The following is a 27288-nucleotide window of genomic DNA, read 5'->3' on the forward strand; positions in this document are numbered from 1 at the left end:
ACTTTAGTCAAATTCTTTCCTTCATCAGTCAGGCACACCTTCCGTTCAGACAAAACCTCTTTTAGAAAAGCCCCATTCAGCACTGAATGACTGAAAGCAGAACTAGAGTAATCAAGAGTTCTTTATTTTATCTTCATAAATGTACAGCTTCAGGTGAAGGCTGAGGAAAATACCTATAGAGCCTGCAATCTAATGCAAAAGAAGATAGAAGCATTGATTGTATGACTTGCTGATTTTAAAACTAATCTTTCTGAAGCAGTTTTAATTTCAGAATGTTTAAATAGATTTAATTTCTAATACTAAAAAATTAAAATTCCTAATTCCTATTTTTGATTAAGTGCAATAAACTCATAAAACTTAGCAACTTCCATTTCTGTTTAAAAGCTAATAAAGTGAGAGAACAAGTGCTTTACTCTTACTACTAAAGAATTTATAGCATGCATAGTCACAGAAACCCAAGGGATGAGGGCTGACATTCAAACTCCAAAAACAATTGAGAACAATTTTTTTTTTTCAAAATAAGTCTTGTCTGTTACGTGATTCATAGGCTTTATTCTCTCCTGCCTAGAAAGTCTAAATTGGAAATTATATATGTGGAGTCCCACTATGAAATTGAGGAAAGAGAGAAAATAAGCAAATGAGATAATAGACTCAATCTTGGAAGCATATTAAGCATATAAGTAAAAATTATTTGAATCCCCATATTTTAAATCAAGTGAATTTTGAAAGTTCTTAAATTTTCAAATTACGTTAAAAAAGTTTTCAAGAGTGGCTACTAGTGTTCAGCAAGTTTATGTTGAATTGAGATGTATTGCGTCACCTTTTGTGAAGGGTAGAGGATCCTCCTGCCTACCAAATAACATGAATAATAATTGTGAATGGCCCTTAGTCTGAATTGGGCTTCCCTCCTGGCTCAGCTAGTAAAGAATCTGCCTGCAATGTGGGAGACCTGGGTTTGATCCTAGATTGGGAAGATCTCCTGGAGAAAGTGAAAGTGAAGTCGCTCAGCCGTGTCCGACTCTTTGCAACCCCATGGACTGTAGTCTACCAGGCTCCTCTGTCAATGAGATTTTCCAGGCAAGAATACTGGAGTGAGTTGCCATTTCCTCCTCCAGGAGATCTTCCTGACCCAGGGACTGAACCCAGGTCTCCTGCATTGTAGGCAGAAGGGAAAGGCTACCCACTCCAGGATTCTGTCCTAGAAAATTCCATGGACTGTATAGTCCATGGGGTCGCAAAGAGTCAGACACAACTGAGTGATTTTTTTTTTAAGTCTGAATCGGTATTATGACATATAACAAACATATACAGACAGGTTCGGTGGTCTGGAGTCTGATTTTATCTCCTTTACAATTAAAATACATTGTCAATTTACTTTAATTATCTAAGAAATCATTATGTTGTTCTTCATTTCTGTGAATCTAATTTCCACCCAACCATTCATAAGTAACATAACTCATGTTAGAAAAGTTCAATACTGAGTCACAAAACAATTTCTCATATTACCAGACTTTAACTAATGCAATTTACAACAACAGTAATTATACTTGAAAAATGAAATGTTCTTAAAAGAGTTGTTTTTAAAGATAAACAGTGCTCTCATAAGGAAAAGTCTACCTCATTTCTTTCCATCACATTTGAGCTCGGAAGTTGTAGTGAAGGAAAAGATTAATGGTTTCCTATGTGTGCTTTCCCAGGTGGCTCAGTGGTAAAAAAAAAAAAAAAAAATCTGCCTGGCAGTACGGGAGACACAAAAGACAAGAGTTCAATCCCTGGGTTGGGAAAATTCCCTGGAGAAGGAAATGGCAACCCCCTCCAGTATTCAGTTCAGTTCAGTTCAGTTGCTCAGTCGTGTCCGACTCCCTGCAACCCCATGAACTGCAGCATGCCAGGCCTCCCTGTCCATCACCAATTCCCAGAGTTTACCCAAACTCATGTCCATTGAGTCAGTGATGCCATCCAACCATCTCATCCTCTTCTCCTCCTGCCCTCAATCTTTCCCAGCATCAGGGTCTTTTCAAATGAGTCAGCTCTTCGCATCAGGTGGCCAAAGTATTGGAGTTTCAGCTTCAACATCAGTCCTTCCAATGAACACCCAGGACTGACCTCCTTTAGAATGGACTGGTTGGATCTCCTTGCAGTCCAAGAACTCTCAAGAGTCTTCTCCAGCACCACAGTTCAAAAGCATCAATTCTTCGGCGCTCAGCTTTCTTTATAGTTCAACTCTCACATCCATGCATGACCCCTGGAAAAACTTCAGCCTTGACTAGACGGACCTTTGTTGACAAAGTAATGTCTCTGCTTTTTAATATGCTGTCTAGGTTGGTCATAACTTTCCCTCCAAGGAGCAAGCGTCTTTTAATTTCATGGCTGCAATCACCATCTACAGTGATTTTGAAGCCCCAAAAAATGAAATCAGCCACTGTTTCCCCATCTATTTGCCATGAAGTGACGAGACCGGATGCCATGATCTTAGTTTTCTGAATGTTGAGCTTTAAGCCAACCTTTTCACTGTCCTCTTTCACTTTCATCAAGAGGCTTTTTAGTTCTTCACTTTCTGCCATAAGGGTGGTGTCATCTGCATATCTGAGGTTATTGATATTTCTCCCAGCAATCTTGATTCCAGTTTGTGCTTCTTCCAGCCCAGCATTTCTCATGTATTCTACATATAAGTTAAATAAGCAGGGTGACAATATACAGCCTTGACATATTCCTTTTCCTATTTGGAGCCAGTCTGTTTTTCCATGTCCAGTTCTAACTGTTGCTTCCTGACCTTCATATCTTAAGAGGCAGGTCAGGTGGTCTGATATTCCCATCTCTTTCAGAATTTTCCACAGTTTATTGTGATCCACACAGTCAAAGGCTTTGGCATAGTCAATAAAGCAGAAAAGATGTATTTCTGAATGTTTTTCTTGCTTTTTCGATGGTCCAGCGGATGTTGGGAATTTGATCTCTGGTTCCTCTGCCTTTTCTACAACCAGCTTGAACATCTGCAAGTTCATGGTTCACATATTACTGAAGCCTGGTTTGGAGAATTTTGCACATTACTTTGCTTAGTGTGTGAGATGAGTGCAATTGTGTGGTAGTTTGAGCATTCTTTGGCATTGCCTTTCTTTGGGATTGGAATGAAAACTGACCTTTTCCCGTCCTGTGGCCACTGCTCAGTTTTCCAAATTTGCTGGCATATTGAGTGCAGCACGTTTACAGCATCATATTTTAGGATTTGAAATAGTTCAGCTGAAATTCTATCACCTCCACTAGCTTTGTTCATAGTGATGCTTCCTAAGGCCTACTTGACTGCACATTCCAGGATGTCTGGCTCTAGGTGAGTGATCACACCATCGTGATTATCTGGGTCGTGAAGATCTTTTTGTAAAGTTCTTCTGTGTATTCTTGCCACCTCTTCTTAATATCTTCTGTTTCTGTTAGGTCCCTACCATTTCTGTCCTTTAATGAGCCCATCTTTGCATGAAATGTTTCCTTGGTACCTCTAATTTTCTTGAAGAGATCCCTAGTCTTTCCCAGACAACAACAATATGTGTGACTAATAAAAAAGTAAACATCAGTGATAGGAAATAGGTACACAGTACACTGCTAAAATGAGATATAGTTTTCTATATCTCATATTTCTATATTTCTCCCATATGCTATAGTGATTGATATAAAAACTTGAAGATATTCTGTACTGGCTATAGTTTGTCTCTCTATAATAGTCTCAATATTTGTATTGTTTGTTCATTTTTTTCAGTCAAGAGAATCCATTCCGTTAAATGACCTAAAGTCGGAAGTATCACCCCGGATTTCAGCAGAGGACCTGATTGACTTGTGTGAGCTGACAGTGACTGGCCACTTCAAAACACCCACCAAGAAGACAAAGTCCAGTAAACCAAAGCTCTTGGTAGTCGACATCCGGAATAGTGAAGAGTATCCTTTACACATTTGGTTTTAAAGGGTGGTACTGCTTTATTCACATTGCTTCCTTTTCATTTAAAGGGCATGTGATAAAAACAATGAACATGTTTGGGATTCCTCTGAATTCAGATAGCTAAATCTCAAACTGGTGCCAGAACAGACTTGCATAATATTAATATAATGTTTCATAAGATAACATTACATACCAGAGACCTTAAAATACTTTCCAAACAACACCAGAATAGTGGGCTATTTTCTTGGTTTTTGTGTTTCTCTGGTGTATATTGGTACTCCTGGGGGAATTTGAATCCTTCCTGGCATAGATAAAACTTTGGCAGAGATGAAAAGTAAGTGTTTACCTGATCTACCTCTTAGCCTAGAGAGGAAAGTTCACCAGATCTCAACTCTGAACTTTTATTTATTATAATTTTCAAAATATTGGCTTATAGGGAACATGTTAAAGTATTTTCCACTGATATTTTACTATTAAATGTACCATAACTTCTGGTGGTTTTGCTTGGCATTAAAATATAAAAAGTTACAAAGTAGTAATAGTTTAGTCTTTCTCCTTATATTTTCATCTCTATCAGATTTTTGTAAAGCATGTCTTGATTCTCTATACTCTTAAATCTAGATAAATGATTTTCTGTTTTTGTTTTTTTTTTTTTTTTGAACCAGGTAACTACCTCTTAAAATCTTTCTTAGAATCTCAATATATAAAATATAAATGAAATTTTTTACAATTAATTTTCTTTGTAAGTTAACATTTGTAGCATTTACTAACTATAAATAAGGGTTATATGTGGATGAGGATTGGCAAGTTGCTGGTTTCTTATATGCTGAAGCTGGCATATAAGTTTTCATGTGCATATTTTCAATCACAGTTTTTGAAATGAAATTTTAAAATGAAATTCAAGCCATAGATTTCCAGAACTCCTGAAGCAATCCTTAGAATCTTAGATTACTGAAAATACTTTGAGAGCCTTCTACTTCAAATGATACCTCACCATCTTTCTGTGAAAAGTTTCTACTTTCCCTAGACTGTGAGACCCCAAGTTTGGGGAAAATATAAATGTTCATGTTTCTGGTGTTAGGGCATTAGGGGTACTAAGAGTTCCTCAGCAGAGTAGAGTGGACTCCCAAAAGAAGCATTCAGTTCCAATTGACTGGTCAGGGACCCCTGATGTACAAGTTCTACTTATCCATGATTTCAAACGTTTTAAGTACTTTTAGTTTCTTAATGTTATAGTTTATGTTTCTTTTGGTTGAGCCTTTAGTTATTGGAGAAGGAAATGGCAACCCACTCCAGTGTTCTTGCCTGGAAAACCCCATGGACGGAGGAACCTGGTACGCCATAGTCCATGGGGTCACAAAGAGTCAGACACAACTGAGCAATATTTAGTTTACTTTTACTTTTATTTACTGACTCATAAAACCATCCAAAAAAGCATAATTTTACAGTGATTTATCCTAATGTTAAGGACTATTACTAAAATAATTAAAACAGTTTATGTATACACCACACTCCTGATATTTCCTTTCAAGCTACTTAATTAACCACTTGAAATTTTTAAATACACACAGTATGAAAGGAACATTCAATCCAAGTTTTCCAAAGCTTGTGGTCTGACTTTAATTTTTATTAAAACTCTCCTTTATTTTATACAGAATAAATATAAATAGAACAGCAGAAAGCAGAGCAACTCACCTGAACATTGTTCTCTGATAAGTATAGGTGAGTTGCCCAATGTAGGAGTGTCTTTATGTCATCCTACCACTCTTGGTTCAAGGTTGGGACTCGGCAGAGACCTGGCTTCAGTGACTTTATCTCCTCTGATTTCCTCTCTTACTGTACTTGCTGGTTTCTTGCCGGTCCAAAATGGCCAAGCATATTTATACATCAAGGCCTTTGCCCTCACTCCTCCTGCCTAGAATATTTCTCCCCACATCTTTTATAGCCTGCCTCTTTACATCATTCAGCTCTGCTGAGATATCATCTTTTCTCAAAGGAGATAGTCACTGAAGCCAGAAGGTATGGGGCAGTCAGAAATCTCTACAGTGTGAGTTTAGAGTTACTAACATACTTTTAATTACTCAACTACCTGTAATCACTGTTCAAAAAAATCCACGATGAGAGATTTATGCTGTTGGTTAAAGACTTTTCACTGTCCTGTTGAAGATACAAAAATGTACATGGTGGCAGTTTTATGCCTGACCTGTTTCTTTAAAATGAGAGACACTTAGAATGAATAATTTATTAAGATTCAATAGATATAAGTGAATTGACTTCCAATAATAGTGATCATTAAGCTCTCACAGTGTGCCAAGCGTCGCATAAAATAATATCTCTATTTTACTGATGAAGAAACTGAGGCTTGAAAAGGCTGATCAACTTTCGCAAGGGCACATAACTGACAGTTGGTAGAGCTAGCCTCATGTTCCAAGCTTTTTTTTTTTTTTTCTAATTTTATTTTATTTTTAAACTTTACATAATTGTATTAGTTTTGCCAAATATCAAAATGAATCCGCCACAGGTATACATGTGTTCCCCATCCTGAACCCTCCTCCCTCCTCCCTCCCCATACCATCCCTCTGGGTCGTCCCAGTGCACTAGCCCCAAGCATCCAGTATCGTGCATCGAACCTGGACTGGCAACTCGTTTCTTACATGATATTTTACATGTTTCAATGCCATTCTCCCAAATCTTCCCACCCTCTCCCTCTCCCATAGAGTCCATAAGACTGTTCTATACATCAGTGTCTCTTTTGCTGTCTCGTACACAGGGTTATTGTTACCATCTTTCTAAATTCCATATATATGCATTAGTATACTGTATTGGTGTTTTTCTTTCTGGCTTACTTCACTCTGTATAATAGGCTCCAGTTTCATCCACCTCATTAGAACTGATTCAAATGTATTCTTTTTAATGGCTGAGTAATACTCCATTGTGTATATGTACCACAGCTTTCTTATCCATTCATCTGCTGATGGTCATCGCAGCACTGTTTATAATAGCCAGGACATGTTCCAAGCTTTATTCTCCAAGCTTTATGCAGGTGGCTGTTTGGTCTTTTCATAGGACTATTCAGCAAGCATAAACAAGATTGAGATATGTCACTTAATATAAATTATTGACTGAATGAGATGTGTATTGATTCCAAATTATGTGTTCATACACTGTATGTCTGTACGTACTCAGTCGTGTCTGACTTTTTGCAACCCTGTGGACTATAGCCTGCGAGGCTTCTCTGTCCATGCAATTTTTCCAGGCAAGAATACTGGAATGGATTGCCATTTCCTACTCCAGGGAATCTTCCGGAGCCAGGGATCAAACTCGCATCTCCTGTGTCTCCTGCATTGGCAGGCGGACTCTTTACCACTGTACTGCCTGGGAAGTCCCATACATGGTATACATTCTTCAGGTCGTACACACAAACTGAACTGTAGATTCCAGTGCCTCTGTGTGTAGGGGCCTTAATCCCAATTAAATACGACTACTACTTATCTTTATACAGACACAGACACAGAATCAAAGAAAAATGAGTTATTTTAAATACTGTAGAGAAAATTTGGAATGCTTTGAGAGAGGAAGCATGTTAGAAAGGTTCTTTCCTACTGTAGTAACTTAATTTATAAGATCTAATGCTTTAAAAGTATGTTTTATTAAAATTTTCCAAAACTGTCACTAAGATGCTGTAATTTTAAAACTAACAAAGTAAGCCTGTTGAAATCTTCATATTTTTTCAAGGAATCATTTTTGTAGACTAACTTGATTTTTCAGTTAAACTCTGGGATTAACATGACTTTTCCTATCTGTTTAAGAAATGAATAAATATTTAACACTAGTATATTTTTTAAATAGTTTTATTTCTCCAGTGCCTACAAATTATAGTCCTATACAGTACAGCAGGGAGGGAAAAACAACCAAACCAGAAACTCTGTAACATCTTTTTCTTCCCCTAAGAAAGTTATCTTTTTAAGTGTTGTATATAATATTTAACTGTTTATAGTCTTCTTATGTCATTTTTTATGTTTCCCAGGTGGCTCAGTGGTAACGAATCCACCTGCCAAAGCAGGAAACGTGGGAGACACAAATTGAGTCCCTGGGTCAGGCACATCTCCTGGTGTAGGAAATGGCAACCCACTCCAGTATGCTTGCCTGGAAAATTCCATGAACAGAGAAGACTGGCAGGCTACAGTCCATGGAGTAGCAAAGAGTCAGAGATGACTGAGCACACACACAATCATTTTTTTATCCTCTGCTTTTATGGATCAATTAAGCAGGAAAATTTGGCTAATACACTTCTTCATATAGGTGATACATCTTTATATCGGTGAAAAATTTGCTTTCCTCATACATTTTACTCTGTCTAGAATTAAATTTCATGTTGTCTTTCTTCACCTATGTAAAATAATTAAAATGATCATTTATGAAAAGGAAGGAGGCAGTGTTATCCTTCAGCAAGATAAGCTACCAGTGAATTCAAAGGACAGCCTTACCCCTCCCTAGAACTCTGCTATGCACATAGGGAAAGAAAAGTACCTTTTTCCTCTACTTTTCTAAGTTCTTTTCTATAGGGACCCCTATAACAGAAGACAAATTCACAACAGAAAAGTATACAGATTTTATTTAATAGAAGTTTTATATGACATAAGCGCCTTCATAAGGAACACGTGAAGAATTGACTAAACCTGAGTGTTTTTAAGCTAGGTCTGATGAAAAGTAGACAGCCATGGGAAAATGTGATAGAGCAAAAGGGGTTTGAGCTAAGCGTTGTAAACTTTTGTAGTAAACCAAGGAAAACTTAGCAAGACCTGTCCATTCAGATTCCTCTTAGTGTTCCTCAGTCTTGAAGATAAGGATGTTCCTATCCTCTAAGTATTAATATAAGGAGCGGGCACATGAGCTAAGTCACTTCGATCATGTCCCACTATGTGCGACCCTGTGGACTACAGCTCTCCAGGCTCCTCTGTCTGTGATTCTCCAGGCAAGAGTACGGGAATGGGTTGCCATGCCCTCCTCCAGGGGATCTTCCCGGCCCAGGGATCCAACTTGCATCTCTTATGTCTCCTGCATTGGCACACAGGTTCTTTACCACTACCACCACCTGAGAAGCCCAATATAAGCAGGGCATCTCTCAATTGAAGGTTTTATGACCTGATGCATGGGAAGGTCAGAAAGTCCTTCCTGCACATGACATTTCTCAAATTCCTTCGGCTTAAAATATTCAGTATGTCAAGATGTCGTAATTTGGGGTGGCGTGTCCTGAACCCCATCACAGAGATAATATTTTAATCTATTATCAGTTTTTGTGATTGTAGGTGAGGAGAAGCATGTCAAAAATATGAGAACTGCCTCTAACCTAGGAGGAGACCAAGAGAGGAGGGGAATTTAGACAAGGAAGGCTGGAGGACATGAAGACAGACTTCATACACTTGGAATAGAGATATAATCCCAGCTTTAGAATATGAAGGAACCCTAGAGATAATCTAGTTCATATTCTCAATAGTAGAGCTAAACGGCTTATATCAGGGAGGCTAAACAGCAAAGTTTTGTTGAAATCTTATTTTCTTTTTGTTTTTATAAGAAGGAAACATGAATTGTTAATCTAGGTAAAGGTTCAGGTCAGTTATTTTTGTCCTTCAGTACATAATGGAAACTTCAGAGCAAACAATAATTGAATATTTTAAAGAGGCAATAGAAAATGTTCCTCAGGTAGTACATAAATTTGATAAGTATTTAATAGTTTTAAAGATAATACACAAGTTAAACCGCTGTTTTCTTTTTTTTTAATTTAAATTTATTTATTTTAATTGGAGGTTAATTACTTTGCAATATTGTATTGGTTTTGCCATGCATCAACATGAATCCACCATGGGTGTGTACACGTGTTCCCCATCCTGAACCCCCCTCCCACCTCCCTCCCTGTACCATCCCTCTGGGTCATCCCAGTACACCAGCCCCAAGCATCCTGCATCGAACCTGGACTGGCAATTCATTTCTTATATGATATACATGTTTCAATGCCATTCTCCCGTCATGCCACCCTCTCCCTCTCCCACAGAGTCCAAAAGACTGTTCTATACATCTGTGTCTCTTTTGCTGTCTCACATACAGGGTTGTCGTTACCATCTTTCTAAAGTCCATATATAGGCGTTAGTATACTGTATTGGTGTTTTTCTTTCTGGCTTACTTCACTCTGTATAATAGGCTCCAGTTTCATCCACCTCATTAGAACTGATTCAAATGTATTCTTTTTAATGGCTAAGTAATACTCCATTGTGCAATTGTGTGGTAGTTTGAGCATTCTTTGGCATTGCCTTTCTTTGGGATTGGAATGAAAACTGACCTTTTCCCGTCCTGTGGCCACTGCTGAGTTTTCCAAAATTGCTGGCATATTGAGTGAAGCACTTTCACAGCATCATCTTTCAGGATTTGAAATAGCTCGACTGGAATTCCATAACCTCCACTAGCTTTGTTCATAGTGATGCTTTCTAAGGCCCACTTGACTTCACATTCCAGGATGTCTGGCTCTAGGTCAGTGATCACAACATCGTGATTACTGCACAATTGCACTCATCTCACACGCTAGTAAAGTAATGCTCAAAATTCTCCAAGCCAGGCTTCAGCAATATGTGAACTGTGAACTTCCTGATGTTCAAGCTGGTTTTAGAAAAGGCAGAGGAACCAGAGATCAAATTGCCAACATCCGCTGGATCATGGAAAAAGCAAGAGAATTCCAGAAAAACATCTATTTCTACTTTATTGACTATGCCAAAGCCTTTGACTGTGTGGATCACAATAAACTGTGGAAAATTCTGAAAGAGATGGGGATACCAGACCACCTGACCTGCCTCTTGAGAAATTTGTATGCAGGTCAGGAAGCAACAGTTAGAACTGGACATGGAACAACAGACTGGCTCCAAATAGGAAAAGGAGTATGTCAAGGCTGTATATTGTCACCCTGATTATTTAACTTATATGCAGAGTACATCATGAGAAACGCTGGACTGGAAGAAGCACAAGCTAGAATCAAGATTGCCGGAAGAAATATCAATAACCTCAGATATGCAGATGACACCACCCTTATGACAGAAAGTGAAGAGGAACTCAAAAGCCTCTTGATGAAAGTGAAAGTAGAGAGTGAAAAAGTTGGTTTAAAGCTCAACATTCAGAAAACGAAGATCATGGCATCTGGTCCCATCACTTCATGGGAAATCAATGGGGAAACAGTGTCAGACTTCATTTTTCTGGGCTCCAAAATCACTGCAGATGGTGACTGCAGCCATGAAATTAAAAGACGCTTACTCCTTGGAAGGAAAGTTATGACCAACCTAGATAGCATATTCAAAAGCAGAGACATTACTTTGCCAACAAAGGTTCGTCTAGTCAAGGCTATGGTTTTTCCTGTGGTCATGTATGGATGTGAGAGTTGGACTGTGAAGAAGGCTGAGCGCCGAAGAATTGATGCTTTTGAACTGTGGTGTTGGAGAAGACTCTTGAGAGTCCCTTGGACTGCAAGGAGATCCAACCAGTCCATTCTGAAGGAGATCAGCCTTGGGATTTCTTTGGAAGGAATGATGCTAAAGCTGAAATTCCAGTACTTTGGCCACCTCATGCGAAGAGTTGACTCATTGGAAAAGACTCTGATGCTGGGAGGGATTGGGGGCAGGAGGAGAAGGGGACGGCAGAGGATGAGATGGCTGGATGGCATCACTGACTCGGACGTGAATCTGGGTGAACTCCAGGAGTTGGTGATGGACAGGGAGGCCTGGCATGCTGCGATTCATGGGGTCGCAAAGAGTCGGACATGACTGAGCGACTGAACTGAACTGAATATTCCATTGTGTATATGTACCACAGCTTTCTTATCCACTCATCTGCTGATGGACATCTAGGTTGCTTCCATGTCCTGGCTATTGTAAACAGTGCTGCAATGAACATTGGGGTACATATGTCTCTTTCAATTCTGGTTTCTTCGGTGCGTATGCCCAGCAATGGGATTGCTGGGTCATAAGGCAGTTCTATTTCCAGGTTTTTAAGGAATCTCCACACTGTTCTCCATAGTCCCTGTACTAGTTTGCATTCCCACCAACAGTGTAAGAGGGTTCCCTTTTCTCCACACCCTATCCAGCATTTATTGCTTGTAGACTTTTGGATCACAGCCATTCTGACTGGTATGAAATGGTACCTCATTGTGGTTTTGATTTGCATTTCTCTGATAATGAGTGATGTTGAGCATCTTTTCATGTGTTTGTTAGCCATCTGTATGTCTTCTTTGGAGAAATGTCTGTTTAGTTCTTTGTCCTATTTTTTGATTGGGTCATTTATTTTTCTGGAATTGAGCTGCAGGAGTTGCTTGTATATTTTTGAGATTAGTTGTTTGTCAGTTGCTTCATTTGCTATTATTTTCTCCCATTCTGAAGGCTGTCTTTTCACCTTGCTTATAGTTTCCTTTGTTGTGCAGAAGCTTTTAATTTTAATTAGGTCCCATTTGTTTATTTTTGCGTTTATTTCCAATATTCTGGGAGGTGGATCATAGAGGATCCTTCTGTGATGTATGTCGGAGAGTGTTTTGCCTATGTTCTCCTCTAGGAGTTTTATAGTTCTCTGGTCTTACGTTGAGATCTTTAATCCATTTTGAGTTTATTTTTGTGTATAGTGTTAGAAAGTGTTCTGCTGCTGGTGCTGCTAAGTCGCTTCAGTCGTGTCCGACTCTGTGCAACCCCATAGACGGCAGCCCACCAGGATCCCCCGTCCCTTGGGTTCTCCAGGCAAGAACACTGGAGTGGGTTGCCATTTCCTTCTCCAATGCATGAAAGTAAAAAGTGAAAGGGAAGTCGCTCAATTGTGTCCAACTCTTCGCGACCCCATGGACTGCAGCCTACCAGGCTCCTCCATCCATGGGATTTTCCAGGCAAGAGTACTGGAGTGGGGTGCCATCACCTTCTCCTAGAAAGTGTTCTAGTTTCATTCTTTTACAAGTGGTTGACCAGTTTTCCCAGCACCACTTGTTAAAGAGATTGTCTTTTCTCCATTGTATATTCTTGCCTCCTTTGTCAAAGATAAGGTGTCCATAGGTGCGTGGATTTATCTCTGGGCTTTCTATTTTGTTCCATGTTTTCTTTAATATTTCTAAAGATTTCGTTTCAAATTTCCTAAATATTTCAGTTCCAAATTTCAGAGTTCATATTTAGTGTCCTAGTCATATAATGTGGGTCTAACTGTTATCTATGAATAGAAATACTTTGAAGGTCTGTTCTCATTTGCTTGAAGTCAAGGTTGGTTTTGAAGCTTTATTTTTAAAACTCTTAACTTTTTTTAAATATCAGAAGCTATAGGAAAGACCTCAAGCTTACATTTTTAATTTAAAAAGCACATAAATTCAGTTGTTTTCATTATTATACCATGTTATTCATCCTTAGTAAATGCTAGATTTGCTCTTGTCTCTGTGTCCTGAAGAATTAATTTCTAAAAAAGTCTTCAAAGTAATATTGAGGTACTTGTGTTCAGAGCAAAGTGATAATAAAGAGGCTTAGTAAGATTCTTGTTTGGATCTAGATTTAAGATACTTGAATTACAGTTTCTATTCATGTATATTACTACAGCTGAATGGACCTTGTATAATGTGGGAGTATATGGTAGCCACTACTGAAGAATGTCTCCACTGTCTGGATTAATAGTTTTGAGAAGTACATCAATTGTTGTTCAGTTGCTCAGTGGTGTCCAACTCTTTTGCAACCCCATGGACTCTAGCCTGCCAGACTCCTCTGCACATGGGATTTCCCAGGCAAGAATACTGGAGTGGGTTCCATCTCCAGGGGATCTTCTTGACCCAGGAATCAAACCCACATCTCCTGTATTACAGTCAGATTCTTTACCATTGAGCTACCGGCACAGGAGAGCTCCTGGTTTCTCTGACACCTATCCATTGCCCCAGTTCGTGAGTTCCATCAACCTTATTTAAACAACCAGTCAGTCCTGCCTGAGAACCTACTTTGCTTGGTTAAATCAGAGCCCCTGCCCAACAGGAACTCAGTCTTATGGCTAAGGCAGACAAATGAGATAGATAATTGCCATACTGTGTGAAATGCTCTATGTCTGAGCCATACTCAGAAAGCCTTGGGAATATTAGGATGGTCATCTAAGCCAGATAATGCCTGAAACAGGTCTTAAAAGACAAGTGGAAGTCACCCGAGCAATGAAGAGAAAGAAGACACTTGAGACTGAAAAAACACGTAGTGGGTGGGTGCAAAGAATGTGAGGAAGACACAATAAGGGAATTACAAGTACTCTGGGTATACTTGGCTGGAATATATGAGGTTAGAAAGTGAGACTAATGTAGGCAAAGGTAACTTACAGAGAATGTTGTATAATGTGCTAGGAAATCCAGGTTTTATTCCATAGGCTGTGAGAAACTGTTAAAGGATTTTAATCAGTTAAGTGGTATGCTCAGATTTGTCTTTCAGTGAGAAAAAGAATGAATGTGGAAGGAATGGTGCAGACAAGCCTGGAAGGATGGACTCACCCAGAGATTTGATGTACTTAAATATTCCTTCATATTTGCAGTCACAGAGTGAGGTCTCTAGCTTTGCCCTAAAATAAACTAGTTTTCCTGGGCCCTTTGGGTTGGTATCTATGCTGGAGAAAATCCAGGGAAATGACTCCTGTTGCTGTTTCTTTTTCCTCATACTGTATTTTGACAAAAGATAATTATGTACCATAACACTAACAAGTATTGATAGGTAGTGGTGCCACAAGCTAGAAGGCCAGGAGGCATTTAGTGTATTTGCCCCTCATACTAGTTACTCTAGGTTTGGCACAATGCTGAAATCTGTTTACTCAGCAAATATGTTAGATGTATTCTAGACACTAAATTAAGCATTGTAAGAGTTTCATAGATGAGATAAATACAGATCCTTTATATAAGTCATTTAAAGTCTTGATGAAAGTCAGGTACATTAGTATGTATTAATGGTTTTAGTCTCTAAGTCATGTCTGACTCTTGCGGTCCTCTGGACTGTAGCCTCCTAGGCTCCTCTGTCCATGGGATTTCCCAGGCAAGAATATTGGAGTGGATTGCCATGCACTTATCTAGAGGATCTTCCCAACTCAGGGATCGAATCCATGTCTCCTGCATTGACAGGCAGATTCTTTGCCTTTGAGCCACCAGGAAAGCCAAATTAGTGTGTGTTATAACAAACCAAATGGCTGTCATGAGAGATGTACAGAGACTGTAGGAAGGGAAACTTTCATGGAGGAATTCTCAAAAGATAGATAATATTTGAACACTCAAAAATATAGAGAAAATATATTTAGGTATCCCTATTTAGGTAGGGAAAACTATAGGAACTAGGCAGAACATACGCTGGAAACAGTATGTGATCCAGTGTGGTTGGAATTGAAGTAGTTTGGTTCTGTTCATAAGCGCTGAACTGAGAAATTTGGACTTTGTCCTGTAGGCAGCCTTGGAAGTTTTCTCAGGATGGGTGTGGTAATCAGAACTTTGTTTTAAATATTTTAATATAACAATACTGTGAATAAAATGGATTTCCAAAGGAAAAGAGAATTGGAGAAAACAAAAAGCTATTGCTATAGTCTAAGCTCAAAGTAATGAGTGTCTGAAATAGGCAAGTGGTAATGGGATACAGATAGGACAGTGGAATTTATGAGTATAGTACAGTTGAACGTTGCCACTAATGAGATAACAAAAATGAGGTTTTAGAGTGACTTGGAGATGGTGATCCTATTCAAAGAAAGCAGCAATAGATTTAGCAAAGAAAAATGATGATATCTCAAGGGTATAATTTTTATATCAGTTAATACAGCTTAGTTATATAATAGAAAGCTTTTGGCTTTTGATATACTAAAGGTATAGCCTTTACTTTGAGCTCTTTAACACTAACTATAATTTGCAAACTATAACATAGCAAACAAAGAAGCCAACATATAACTGAGCATACCTTCTTGGTCTGGTAAGATACAAGTATGCTTTGTGTATAGAAGTGTGATGTCACCAAGTGAGAAATGCTGTGCACTTTCAGAATTTAGAAACCTTAAGGTTATTTCTGTACTGAATTTTGAACCATCAATTATTTAAAGGAATTTTAAAATCTTTTAGTAAAGTAAATAATTTTTTGGAATATGAAAATTTGCCTATGTAACTTACCTATATCATGTATCCATATTATTCTTAGAACTAATATTTTTTCTGCATTCCTCATTAAAGTGTGATGCATCTTCTTGTACCATCATATAGACTGACTTGTGACTGTAAGAAAGTCTTCGTATCTTAGAAATGTACAAGATAATACACATCATCCTTACCTGTTAATATTGTTCTAATAACCCAACTCCTTTATCATACACAAAAATATTTAAGGTACAAACACACCTGAGGCAGTGACTGCTATAGTAATCAGATGCTTTTGTGTTTTTATAGCTACTACTATTCCATAGAAGAGATTTCATTGCAATTTCTATCAACTTCTTTAATCATGTCTTATGTCTTTTAATTCTTTCAAATTCATCATTAAAAATCCAAATAGCAAAATGTCTTATAAACACTGAAAAGATAATAGCTAGTGTTTACATGTGGCATTGTTTTTATTGTGTTTTTTTTTTTTTTTGCCAAAACCAATCTTAAAATTATGATGGACATTGTTATAAGTACACTATCAAGATGTATATATGATTGAGGCTAATTACCACATAAATACTTGGGCTTCTATAGCCTTGGTCTCTAAACTGGATACGTGAAGCTGAAGCTTTTTAAGGTTATAGTTTGTAAAATAGTATAGTGTCCATCTGTTGGGTAGTATACCCACTATAGAACCTCTTTAAGTGTAGGTGGATTCTTTACCACCTGAGCCCCCAAGGGAAGCCCAAATGTAAAAGGCAAATGCAATGAATCCAAGTTTTTGTCTAGAATGTGAGGTTAAGCAATGAAGTAACAATCACAATTCTAAAAAATGGATGTTCGTCTCTCAGTTCAGTTCATTTGCTCAGTCGTGTCTGACTCTCTTCAACCCCATGGAGTGCAGCAAGCCAGGCTTCCCTGTCCATCACCAACTCCCAGAGCTTGCTCAAACTCATGTCCATCGAGTCGATGATGCCATCCAACCATCTCATCCTCTGTTGTCCCCTTCTCTTCCTACCTTCAATGTTTCCCAGCATCAGGGTCTTTTCCAATGAGTCAGCTAAAGAACTCACACATATTTGTCCTCTGCTGCTGCTGCTGCTAAGGCGCTACAGTCGTGTCCGACTCTGTGCGACCCCAGAGACGGAAGCCCACCAGGCTCCACCGTCCCTGGGATTCTCCAGGCAAGAACACTGGAGTGGGTTGCCATTTCCTTCTCCTATTTGTCCTCTACTTCAGTTCAATGAAATAAAACAAGTCTTTTGATCATGGAGAAAGTGCATATTGCAGTGTATTCTTTTATCATTTTGCTCTCCTTGCCATGTTGTGCCCAGAATTAATCAGAGTCTCTATATGTCAGAAATCTTCTTCTGTTTCATTGTACTTCAGTTCAGTCACTCAGTCGTGTCCGACTCTTTGCGACCCCATGAATCGCAGCACGCCAGGCCTCCCTGTCCATCACCAACTCCTGGAGTTCACTCAGACTCATGTCCATCGAGTCAGTGATGTCATCCAGCCATCTCATCCTCCGTCGTCCCCTTCTTCTCCTGCCCCCAACCCCTCCCAGCATTAGAGTCTTTTCCAATGAGTCAACTCTACGCATGAGGTGGCCAAAGTACTGGAGTTTCAGCTTTAGCATCATTCCTTCCAAAGAAATCCCAGGGCTGATCTCCTTCAGAATGGACTGGTTGGATCTCCTTGCAATTTGTCCTATTAACACAAAATATACAGAATCTGTTCTTTGTTCATTTTTCAAACACCTAATACTTTATTATGATTATGAAAGACTGAAGATTAAAAAAAACTTTGACTACCTGCCTTTACAAGAGTCTGACAGCCTCTCATGTGTTTAGAATTTGCCCTGAAAAAGTTCTACTTCATCATATGATGTTTGCGTCATATGAGAATTTCTGTTGTAGGCAATGAAAGGTAAATAATTACCAAGGAAACAAGATCTTTAAATAACCAAAACTGTCTGCATTGTCCAACTTACTTAAGAAGAGAATGTTCATTGTAAATGTATTAATATGTAACTAGACCAGTCTCATTCTCCTCTGCTATTTGCCAGTCACACAGTTAATAGCTATCTAGAGGTTTGATCATTCTGTCTACAAATATCCGTGTTTACCCAATCTTATTTGCACTATAAGTTTTATGACAAGAGTGTTCTTGGATGAGTGCTTTTATATGTTTTCCAGGATTTTTTTGACTGAACTAAACTAAAAATGGGGCAAGTGTGGTTTAAGATTTTTTTCTTTTGTGTCTTATTGTCCAAAGTGTTAAAATAGCATTAAAAAGGTTTGAAATAGTTTTGTATTTTGGATTCTAACTTGTCTCTTACCCAAAGGACTCTGTTGCCATGATACTTTGTCAGCATTTTAACATTTAATCTAGTGAACATTTTTTTAAACATCAAACCATAAAACACAAAAGCAAATTCTAGAATGATAAATTTATGACATACTTGTAGTGACTAAAAGGCAATTTGGACTAAAATCTTCTTTAAAAGCATGTAATAAATTGGTGATATTGAACCTAGAAACTCATCTAGATGCTTGTGTATGACTTTAGATACAGATATTAGATATTGGGTATTTGGATACAGGTGGGTACTTTTTTTAAACCAAATATAGAATTTATCTTGTAAAGTAAATAATTTTATTTAATTCTTTAATGTGTGGCTGAATAAATTATGTATAGAGAAGGCGCTCGAATAAGTTTAACACAGTCTGAGCATTGCCTTTTACCTTTGATTTTGAAGGGAGAGAGTCTAATGGGCTCAGCCCATGTCAGATACCTTCGCCCTCCCTCTCCCTACTGTCCTGTCAGTCTTGATTGTGGCGGGGTCTCCTGACGCAAACGTGACCGCCTACGCTCATCCTTTCATCAGGGTCAGTGGTTGAGGTCCTTTCAAACAAGAAGGCAGGGTTGGGGCAGGCAGTGCAAACGTGTCTGCTAGAGCACTTAACTAGTATAGATTTGTATTGTTTTTGCTACTGAAAAAACACTAAAAAGGAAAAATGTACATGGTTGACACTGGCTATTTGATAAACACAGAAACTCTCTCTGGCAGTTGATTTAGGCTGGCAGATGTAGATTGCTTTGCTGAAAATAGTGGAGTTGTCATATTCACAGTTTGAGAAAAATCAAAAGTTTTTATGGTATATCCTTATTAAAGATTAAAGTGCTATTGTAATTATATGCTGAGGACAAAGTCATTTCTGTTCATGAAAACTGAAGCCAATGCTTTGAATACTGAGTCATTTCATTGTAAATGTTCAAAAAACTAGAGCTGATGAAATGTTCTAGAACATTCTAACTAAACAGTGTACCTGGAATGGTATCTATTCTATTTCTCATTTCATTTTCCAGAACTTTTTACATCCTTCCCCTCATTATTAGTGCCAAATGCTTCTCTTTAAAGAAAAATGAATTAACAGCTGACTAGAAGTTTAAGATAATGTGTTCAACTTCCACCATCAATCTTGAGAGTAGGAGCCTCAAATTTCCCCTCTTGGTGTTAATAAGGGAAAAAGAGAGATTGACAGAAACAGAGAGAAGTAATATTCTAAAGATGAACCTACAAACTGGGGCAGTTGAGAAATTTTCATGTCAATAAATAATTATAATTTTATAATTATATTAATATAATATTAATTACATTATAATTATAATGTATAATTCTTCTACAGCAATGACTGATTAGTTTTTTTTGGGGGGGCAGATATTCGTTGCTTGTGATATAACCTTTTAAAATGCTATGTCTTTTCCATTTTGTAAAGAACATATCTAAAGTGGAAGTTCAGGGGGAGTTGCTAATATTGAACATAAACATCTCTTCATGATTATCATCAGTGATTGTTAAGGAGGAGACAAAATACAGCCTAGACAGACGTCTCACAGACTGACCTTCACATTCACTCTCCTCCTAGCCTTTCTCCAACTTGTTGCCCAGGTGCAAATGTGATCTGTTCTTATCTGCCTAAAATACTTCCTGATTTTCCTCGCTCTAGGAGAAAGACCAATTTTAACAACATGATCTGCAAGGCGCTGTATGATCTGGCCTCTGCATTCATTTCCAGGCTAGTCTTATGCTGTCTTTGCTCTCTGCATTCCACTATACTGGCCTTCCTTCCTTCTCATGATTAGTCATGCGCCTCCCCAATACACACCTCACATTCCTGCCTTAAATGTTTGTCCCTTCCACCACCCTATACCACCTGTATTCTATTCTGTTGCCTAACTTTTATTAATTATTCAGATTTACCTCAGCCATCACTTATTTCCTAGTGGAAACTTTCCCTGTCCTCCTCAAATTGACATGTCCTATCAAAGCATCGTATACATCTGTTTCAGAGCAGTTTTTGTAGTTGTTAATTTATGCTTTTTAAAAAAGTGATTGATATAATAATATCTTTCTCTATAGACTCTATAGGAAGAATCATCTTTTTAATTGCACTCTTTTGTAATAGAGCTTTAAAATAATCACAGTAGTAGTAATAATAGTAATAATGAATTGAAAGCCATGAATGTTGTACAACCTATGTGATTGCCATTGATTTGCTGCATTCTGATCACTTTCACAATATTTTGTTTAATCAAGAAAGTCTTGTTTACATCTTTGGCTAATCTTTTTCCTTTCTGTCAAAAGTTCAGGGGGAAAAAAGAAGTAAAACTGATGAATAACTAAAGCAGTAATTAATAAAAGTTAATTAATAAAGTAGTAATTAATTAAAAGTTTATTGTGTACACACCAAAAGACAGTTTGCAAACCAGGAGCAGTTGAACCAAAACATGGAGTGAGGCTTAGAGGTATATTGTTAAAAAGCAGCAGTGACCATTTTTCAGTGACTGGTTACAATATTAGAATTTTCTTAAATGAAAGGGAAATGGGTAGTGAACGTCAAATATCCATTTAGGGAGACAGTTTAAGTTTCACTTACAATTTTCAGAGGCATAAACAAGAAGTGACCCAGGTCAAGTTAGCCTCGCTTGTCTTGCAAAACAAGCTAAATTAATCTTTGCTTGTATGACTAAACTGGTTTTGTCTCTTCAGGGGATTTTCAAGTCTTATCTCCATTTGTGTTTGATTTTAATGGTACTCTCTTCTGAGAATTAATTCCCTGTGAGCTTCTCTCACACATTCACATCTGCACACAAATAAATGTTTCCCTTAACCTTTTTTCTCAGTTTTGTTCGGGGTCACATTTCAGGCAGCATCAACATTCCATTCAGCACTGCATTTACTGCTGAAGGGGAGCTTACCCAGGGACCTTACACTGCCATGCTCCAGAGCTTCAAAGGGAAGGTCATTGTCATCGTGGGGAATGTGGCAAAGCACACAGCAGAGGTAAGTGTACTCAGAAATGTCATATGGACCTCATGATGAGTTGTTTACCGGCCTACTGCAACAGGTTGTCTAAATGTTATTTCTTCAGGAGCTGGTTGCAAATCAAATGAGCTTTGAATATCTGTCTATATTCTTACATCAAAGAGATTGTCTACCTTTTCCTTATAGAAGAATTCAAGCCTTTTTTCCTCACTCTACAGCATCAGGATCAATACTAAGCTTGCTGCTGCTGCTGCTAAGTCGCTTCAGTCGTGTCTGACTCTGTGCGACCCCATAGACGGCAGCCCACCAGGCTCCCCCGTCCCTGGGATTCTCCAGGCAAGAATGCTGGAGTGGGTTGCCATTTCCTTCTCCAATGCATGAAAGTGAAAAGTGAAAGTGAAGTTGCTCAGTCGTGTCTGACTCTTAGCGACCCCATGGACTGTAGCCTACCAGGCTCCTCCGTCCATGGGATTTTCCAGGCAAGAGTACTAGAGTGGGGTGCCATTGCCTTCTTCAATACTAAGCTTAGGAAACTTCAAATGATAGCCTACTATGTTTTGTTGTGGTTTTGATGTTTTAACTATTTTCTGAAATTACAAGAAGTAAATTCAGTTCCTTTCATTGGAGAAAAACAGTGGGACTTGATCGGTGGTTTTGAAAGTTGATTGTGATGGATCATTTGTGGGTTTTCTTTCTTACAGGCCCAAAGCTTTATGGTAATAGAGAATTTGGGAAGGATATCAACTTTCAGGAACTGAGGAGTATATGAAACAGTAAAATGGCTTTTCTCTCTTCTGGCTATGTTCTTAAAATTTTTGAAACTTAAAACAGAGTAGTTTCTGGAGGTCAAAAACTTCACCTTTTTTTTTTTAATTTATTTATTTTTAATTGAAGGATAATTGCTTTACAGTATTGTGTTGGTTTCTACCAAACATCAACCTTTACTTTTCATAAAAGACAAGTTAGAGGCTATCTGGACTATGAGAGCCAAATGTACTTATTTACAAATCCCTCAGTCAAACATTAAAATGTACACTTTGAATATGTATAAGTTATTGTATGTCAATCAGAGCTCTATAAAGCGGCTTTTAAAATGACATATCTAGATGTAGGCAACAGTGAACCAGGACAGGCCCTTTTTCTAAAAGGACAGAAGAATCTGCTCCTGAAAAAGTAGCAGAGATAGTTTGCTCTCTGAAGATAGCTTATGCAAATAAGCTGAATAATCCAGAAAGGATATCTATGGAAATGTAGTCAAGTGAGAACTTTAAGACTATTGTCATAGGCTGTTTTAAGCATCTAATAATCTTGTTTCAGAAGTATTGGCTTTTGACACTAAATTAAAGTCATCCTTGGTTAAAAAAAAGCTTAATTGACAAAACTAAAGAAATATCTGAGTGGATATTAGCTATGTAAGTCTTAAATTATTCATCTCTCTTTTATGTCACTGTATTTAGCACCTGATAGGGAATCTAAATTTACCTATTTCAGAGAAAGTCAGTATAGTAAATGACTAATGTGCAATTTTAATAAGTAACTGAGAAGATTTTAGAACTAAAGCCTTGGTATCTCAATTATTTTTATGTAAATCGGCTTTTATTATTACTATTATTACCACAATACTTCTGCTGTTACATTAATCCATATTGCAATATCACTCCAATGAAAAATATCCATTTTCCATTACAATGCATATCAATACATTCAACTCACAGAAATAGTATTCAGAATCACTTATTTCTGGGTGGCACATAATACACAGCCTTAGGAAGAGTTGTTTTTTATTACTCCAAATGAGCTGGACTTTAAAAAATTATTTTATATTTTGACTGCACCATGAGGCATGCAGAATTTTAATTCCCTGACCAGGGGTATAACTCACACACCCTACAATGAAAGCATAGAGTCTTAACCACTGGATTGCCAAGGAAACTGTCAGGAAGAAATGTTAACAGTGATAATCATCCCAATTACTGACTGGTGATTGTGTGCTTGGCACTGTGACAAGTACTTCTATATGTTATCTCTTTTTATTCTTCATAACAATTCTATCAGTTCAGTTCAGTCGCTCAGTCATGTCCGACTCTTTGCAACCCCATGAACCGCAGCACACCAGGCCTCCCTGTCCATCACCAACTCCCGAAGTCCACCCAAACCCATGACCACTGAGTTAGTGATGCCATCCAGCCATCTCATCCTCTGTTGTCCCCTTCTCCTCCTGCCCTCAATCTTTCCCAGCATCAGGGTCTTTTCAAATGAGTCAGCTCTTCACATCAGGTGGCCAAAATATTGCAGTTTCAGCTTCAACATCAGTCCTTCCAATGAACACCCAGGACTGATCTCCTTTAGAATGGACTGGTTGGATCTCCTTGCAGTCCGAGGGACTCTCAAGAGTCTTCTCCAACACCACAGTTCAAAAACATCAATTCTTCGGCGCTCAGCTTTATAGTCCAACTCTCATATCTATACATGACCACTGGAAAAACCATAGCCTTGACTAGATAGACCTTTGTTGGCAAAGTAATGTCTGCTTTTTAATGTGCTGTCTAGGTTGGTCATAGCTTTCCTTCCAAGGAGTAAGCATCTTTTGGTTTCATGGCTGCAATTACCATCTGCAGTGATTTTGGAGCCCAAAAAAATAAAGTCAGCTACTGTTTCCACTGTTTCGCCATCTATTTCCCATGAAGTGATGGGACCAGATGCCATGATCTTAGTTTTCTGAATTTTGAGCTTTAAGCCAACCTTTTCACTCTCCTCTTTCACTTTCATCAAGAGGCTTTTTAGTTCTTCTTCACTTTCTGCCATAAAGTTGGTATCATCCGCATATCTGAAGTTATTGATGTTTTTCCCAGCAATCTTGATTCCAGCTTGTGCTTCCTCCAGCCCAGCGTTTCTCATGATGTACTCTGCATATAAGTTAAATAAGCAGGGTGACGATATACAGCCTTGCTGCTGCTGCTGCTAAGTCGCTTCAGTCGTGTCCAACTCTCGGCGACCCCATAGACGGCAGCCCACCAGGCTCCCCCGTCCCTGGGATTCTCTAGGCAAGAATACTGGAGTGGGTTGCCCTTTCCTTCTCCAGTGCATGAAAGTGAAAAGTGAAAGTGAAGTCGCTCAGTCGTGTCTGACTCCTAGCGACCCCATGGACTGCAGCCCACCAGGCTCCTCCATCCATGGGATTTTCCAGGCAAGAGTACTGGAGTGGGGTGCCATTGCCTTCTCCGATATACAGCCTTGACGTACTCCTTTTCCTATTTGGAACCAGTCTGTTGTTCCATGTCCAGTTCTAACTTGCTTCCTGACCTGTATACTGGTTTCTCAAGAGGCAGGTCAGGTGGTCTGATATTCCCATCTCTTTCAGAATTTTCCACAGTTTTATTGTGATCCACACAGTCAAAGGCTTTGGCATAGTCAATAAAGCAGAAATAGATGTTTTTCTGGAAGTCTCTTGCTTTTTTGATGATCCAGCAGATGTTGGGAATTTCATCTCTGGTTCCTCTGCCTTTTCTAAAACCACCTTAAATATTGGGAAGTTCACGGTTCATGTATTGCTGAAGCCTGGCTTGGAGAATTTTAAGCATTACTTTTACTAGTGTGTGAGATGAGTACAATTGTGTGGTAGTTTGAGCATTCTTTGGCATTGTGTTTCTTTGGGATTGGAATGAAAACTGACCTTTTCCAATCCTGTGGCTACTGCTGAGTTTTCCAAATTTGCTGGCATATTGAGTGCAGCACTTTCACAGTGTCATCTTTCAGGATTTGAAATAGCTCAACTGGAATTCCATCACCTCCATTAGCTTTGTTCGTAGTGATGCTTCCTAAGGCCCACTTGACTTCACAGTCCAGGATGTCTGGCTCTAGGTGAGTGATCAACAATTCTATGATGGAGGCATTATGTACACATTTTATGTACAAGGAAAACTTAGATTTGGAGTTTATCTAATTTGCTGGTGTCAGAGCCAGGACTGAAACATGGGTCTATATGACTCTAAGCCCATACTCCTAACTTAGTGAGCAAGTAAGGCTTTTGAGTCTGAATGCAGCCATTTATCCTGTTTTTTCAAAATAGACTTGTTCTGATTTTTCATGGATCACAATAGCTCCTCCCAATTATGCACTAAGTGCTAACAAGCTTAAGGCTGTACTTTCAGAAAGCATTAACCATTTGAAAGATGGTATCAAGTGGACCTGAATAACTGAATCTTCTTAAATATGTCAAATGCATCCCAACATCCCACTCATTGTATTAATCTCTAGATTTATGTTTGTTCTAAGTTTACTTTATCATAAAGGTCAAAAAATATATACAAATAAGTGGGTAACTCTTTCTTTCATTAAATAATAAACTATAGATCATATGTCATGTTGTGAAATGCATGTGTCACAGTGCGAATAAATTTAAAAGTTCGACAAATGAAGGAAATCTGGAAGCAAGACTATTTAGATGAAGCAATAAGAATATATGACAATAATGGTATACAAAGAGCCATCACATTCCTGACAAATCAGCCAGTGTCTTCCTTATCAGAAACCAGATGCTATCATAGTAGTTCCTTCTTCCTCAGACTCTACATGATTATTCATACTTGCACATAAGTGACTGAACAGATTGTATGCTTGGCTATTAATGCTTCAATCCAATGTCAGAAAGTAATTTTTGAGGAACAGTTTTAAATATTTGTATAGAGATGTGTCAACTAAAAAAAAGCACAATCTAAAATTTGAGAAGCATGTTTTATTCAGCAGACTTAGTGAGAACTTAAGCTGGAGATACAGCCTCTCAGCTCTTAGGGAATGTTCCAAAGAGGGAAGGGAGGAGCCAGGATATAGCATTTTTGCTGAGGGGGGAAAAAAAATATAGTCAAACATCAAAAGATTACTGCTGATCACAAAAACAGGCATCTCAGTGGTACTAATGATTTTAGTACCTGTCTATGTGTGGCAAGATGCAAGAGTCTGGGCTTATTGAAATTATTCCTTTGATATACATCTTAACTATCTAGGGCCAGTATCCTGTTTTTCTCCATCTGTAATTGCCTTCACCATACACCATCAGGGACTTCTACAGTGGTTGATGGTTTTATGGCTGCAACACCCTTGGTTTATTGAAATGGCTAATGACATTCTTTTGTCCACAGATGTACTTTTAATAATTTTTTTCATCTTGGAGCTAAAGAGAACTTTTGATATCCTTTTGCTTGTATTGTTCCATCATTTTTTTGTCTGCTGTACAGATCTGTATGACTTTACTAATGCTTCCTTTCCCCTCACCCTCCTCTAAGTTGGAGGCATCTCAACTTAAAGCATATTTGCTAGAATTCTACTATGTATCCATGGTACTAGATATCTTTTACTTACCCTACCTCCCATCAGAGATCCATTCTCCACAGTTCTTCACGCTGCTCTCTGTTCAAGATGGCAGACTTCCATGTCTTCTGGCTTCCAGTTATTGAGCTAATGGGGACCTCTGACAAATTTTGGGAGGGAGCAAGGTCAGGATATTTATCCCCCTGGTTTCTCCTTTCAAAGTTGTCTCAGTTTTACAGTGTTCCTCTACTAAAGGTTAATGCTTCTTTACAATAAACCTTCTCTATACTAACTTTCCAGCCCCTGGTCCCATTAGCTTTAGGGGCGGCAACAGCTCTGCTTTTTGGTAGTTGCAGGGTTACTACATCATCCTATATGGTTCTCTTACATTCCATAATGTTGTAATTAATCTCACTGTGAGTTAAAATCCCTCAATTTATCCTGAGGGTTTGTTGGAACCCTGACTGTTATAAGGATGCTATTTAAATGTATGATTTTTTAGTCAGACTATATTAGCTGCTCTGTTCTCTTTCTTACTAGCTGTTAAACTATGCAGATGGTTTAACCTCCCTAAGTCACCATTGATTCCTTTATAAG

The 27288-nt window shown here is 38.3% G+C and overlaps 1 protein-coding gene across 2 annotated transcripts in view; it reads left to right on the forward strand.

Moving 5' to 3' along the window:
- TBCK (TBC1 domain containing kinase) overlaps nucleotides 1–27288 on the forward strand; it is a 209918-nt gene that overhangs the window by 156881 nt on the left and 25749 nt on the right. For both annotated transcript variants that reach the window (XM_061419450.1, XM_061419449.1), the window contains exons 24-25: nucleotides 3749–3924; nucleotides 21243–21402. In XM_061419450.1, the coding sequence (XP_061275434.1) occupies nucleotides 3749–3924; nucleotides 21243–21402 (336 nt within the window). The remainder of the gene's footprint in view (nucleotides 1–3748; nucleotides 3925–21242; nucleotides 21403–27288) is intronic.

The sequence above is a fragment of the Bos javanicus genome, chromosome 6, assembly GCF_032452875.1.
Source record: "Bos javanicus breed banteng chromosome 6, ARS-OSU_banteng_1.0, whole genome shotgun sequence".
Lineage (NCBI taxonomy): Eukaryota > Metazoa > Chordata > Mammalia > Artiodactyla > Bovidae > Bos > Bos javanicus.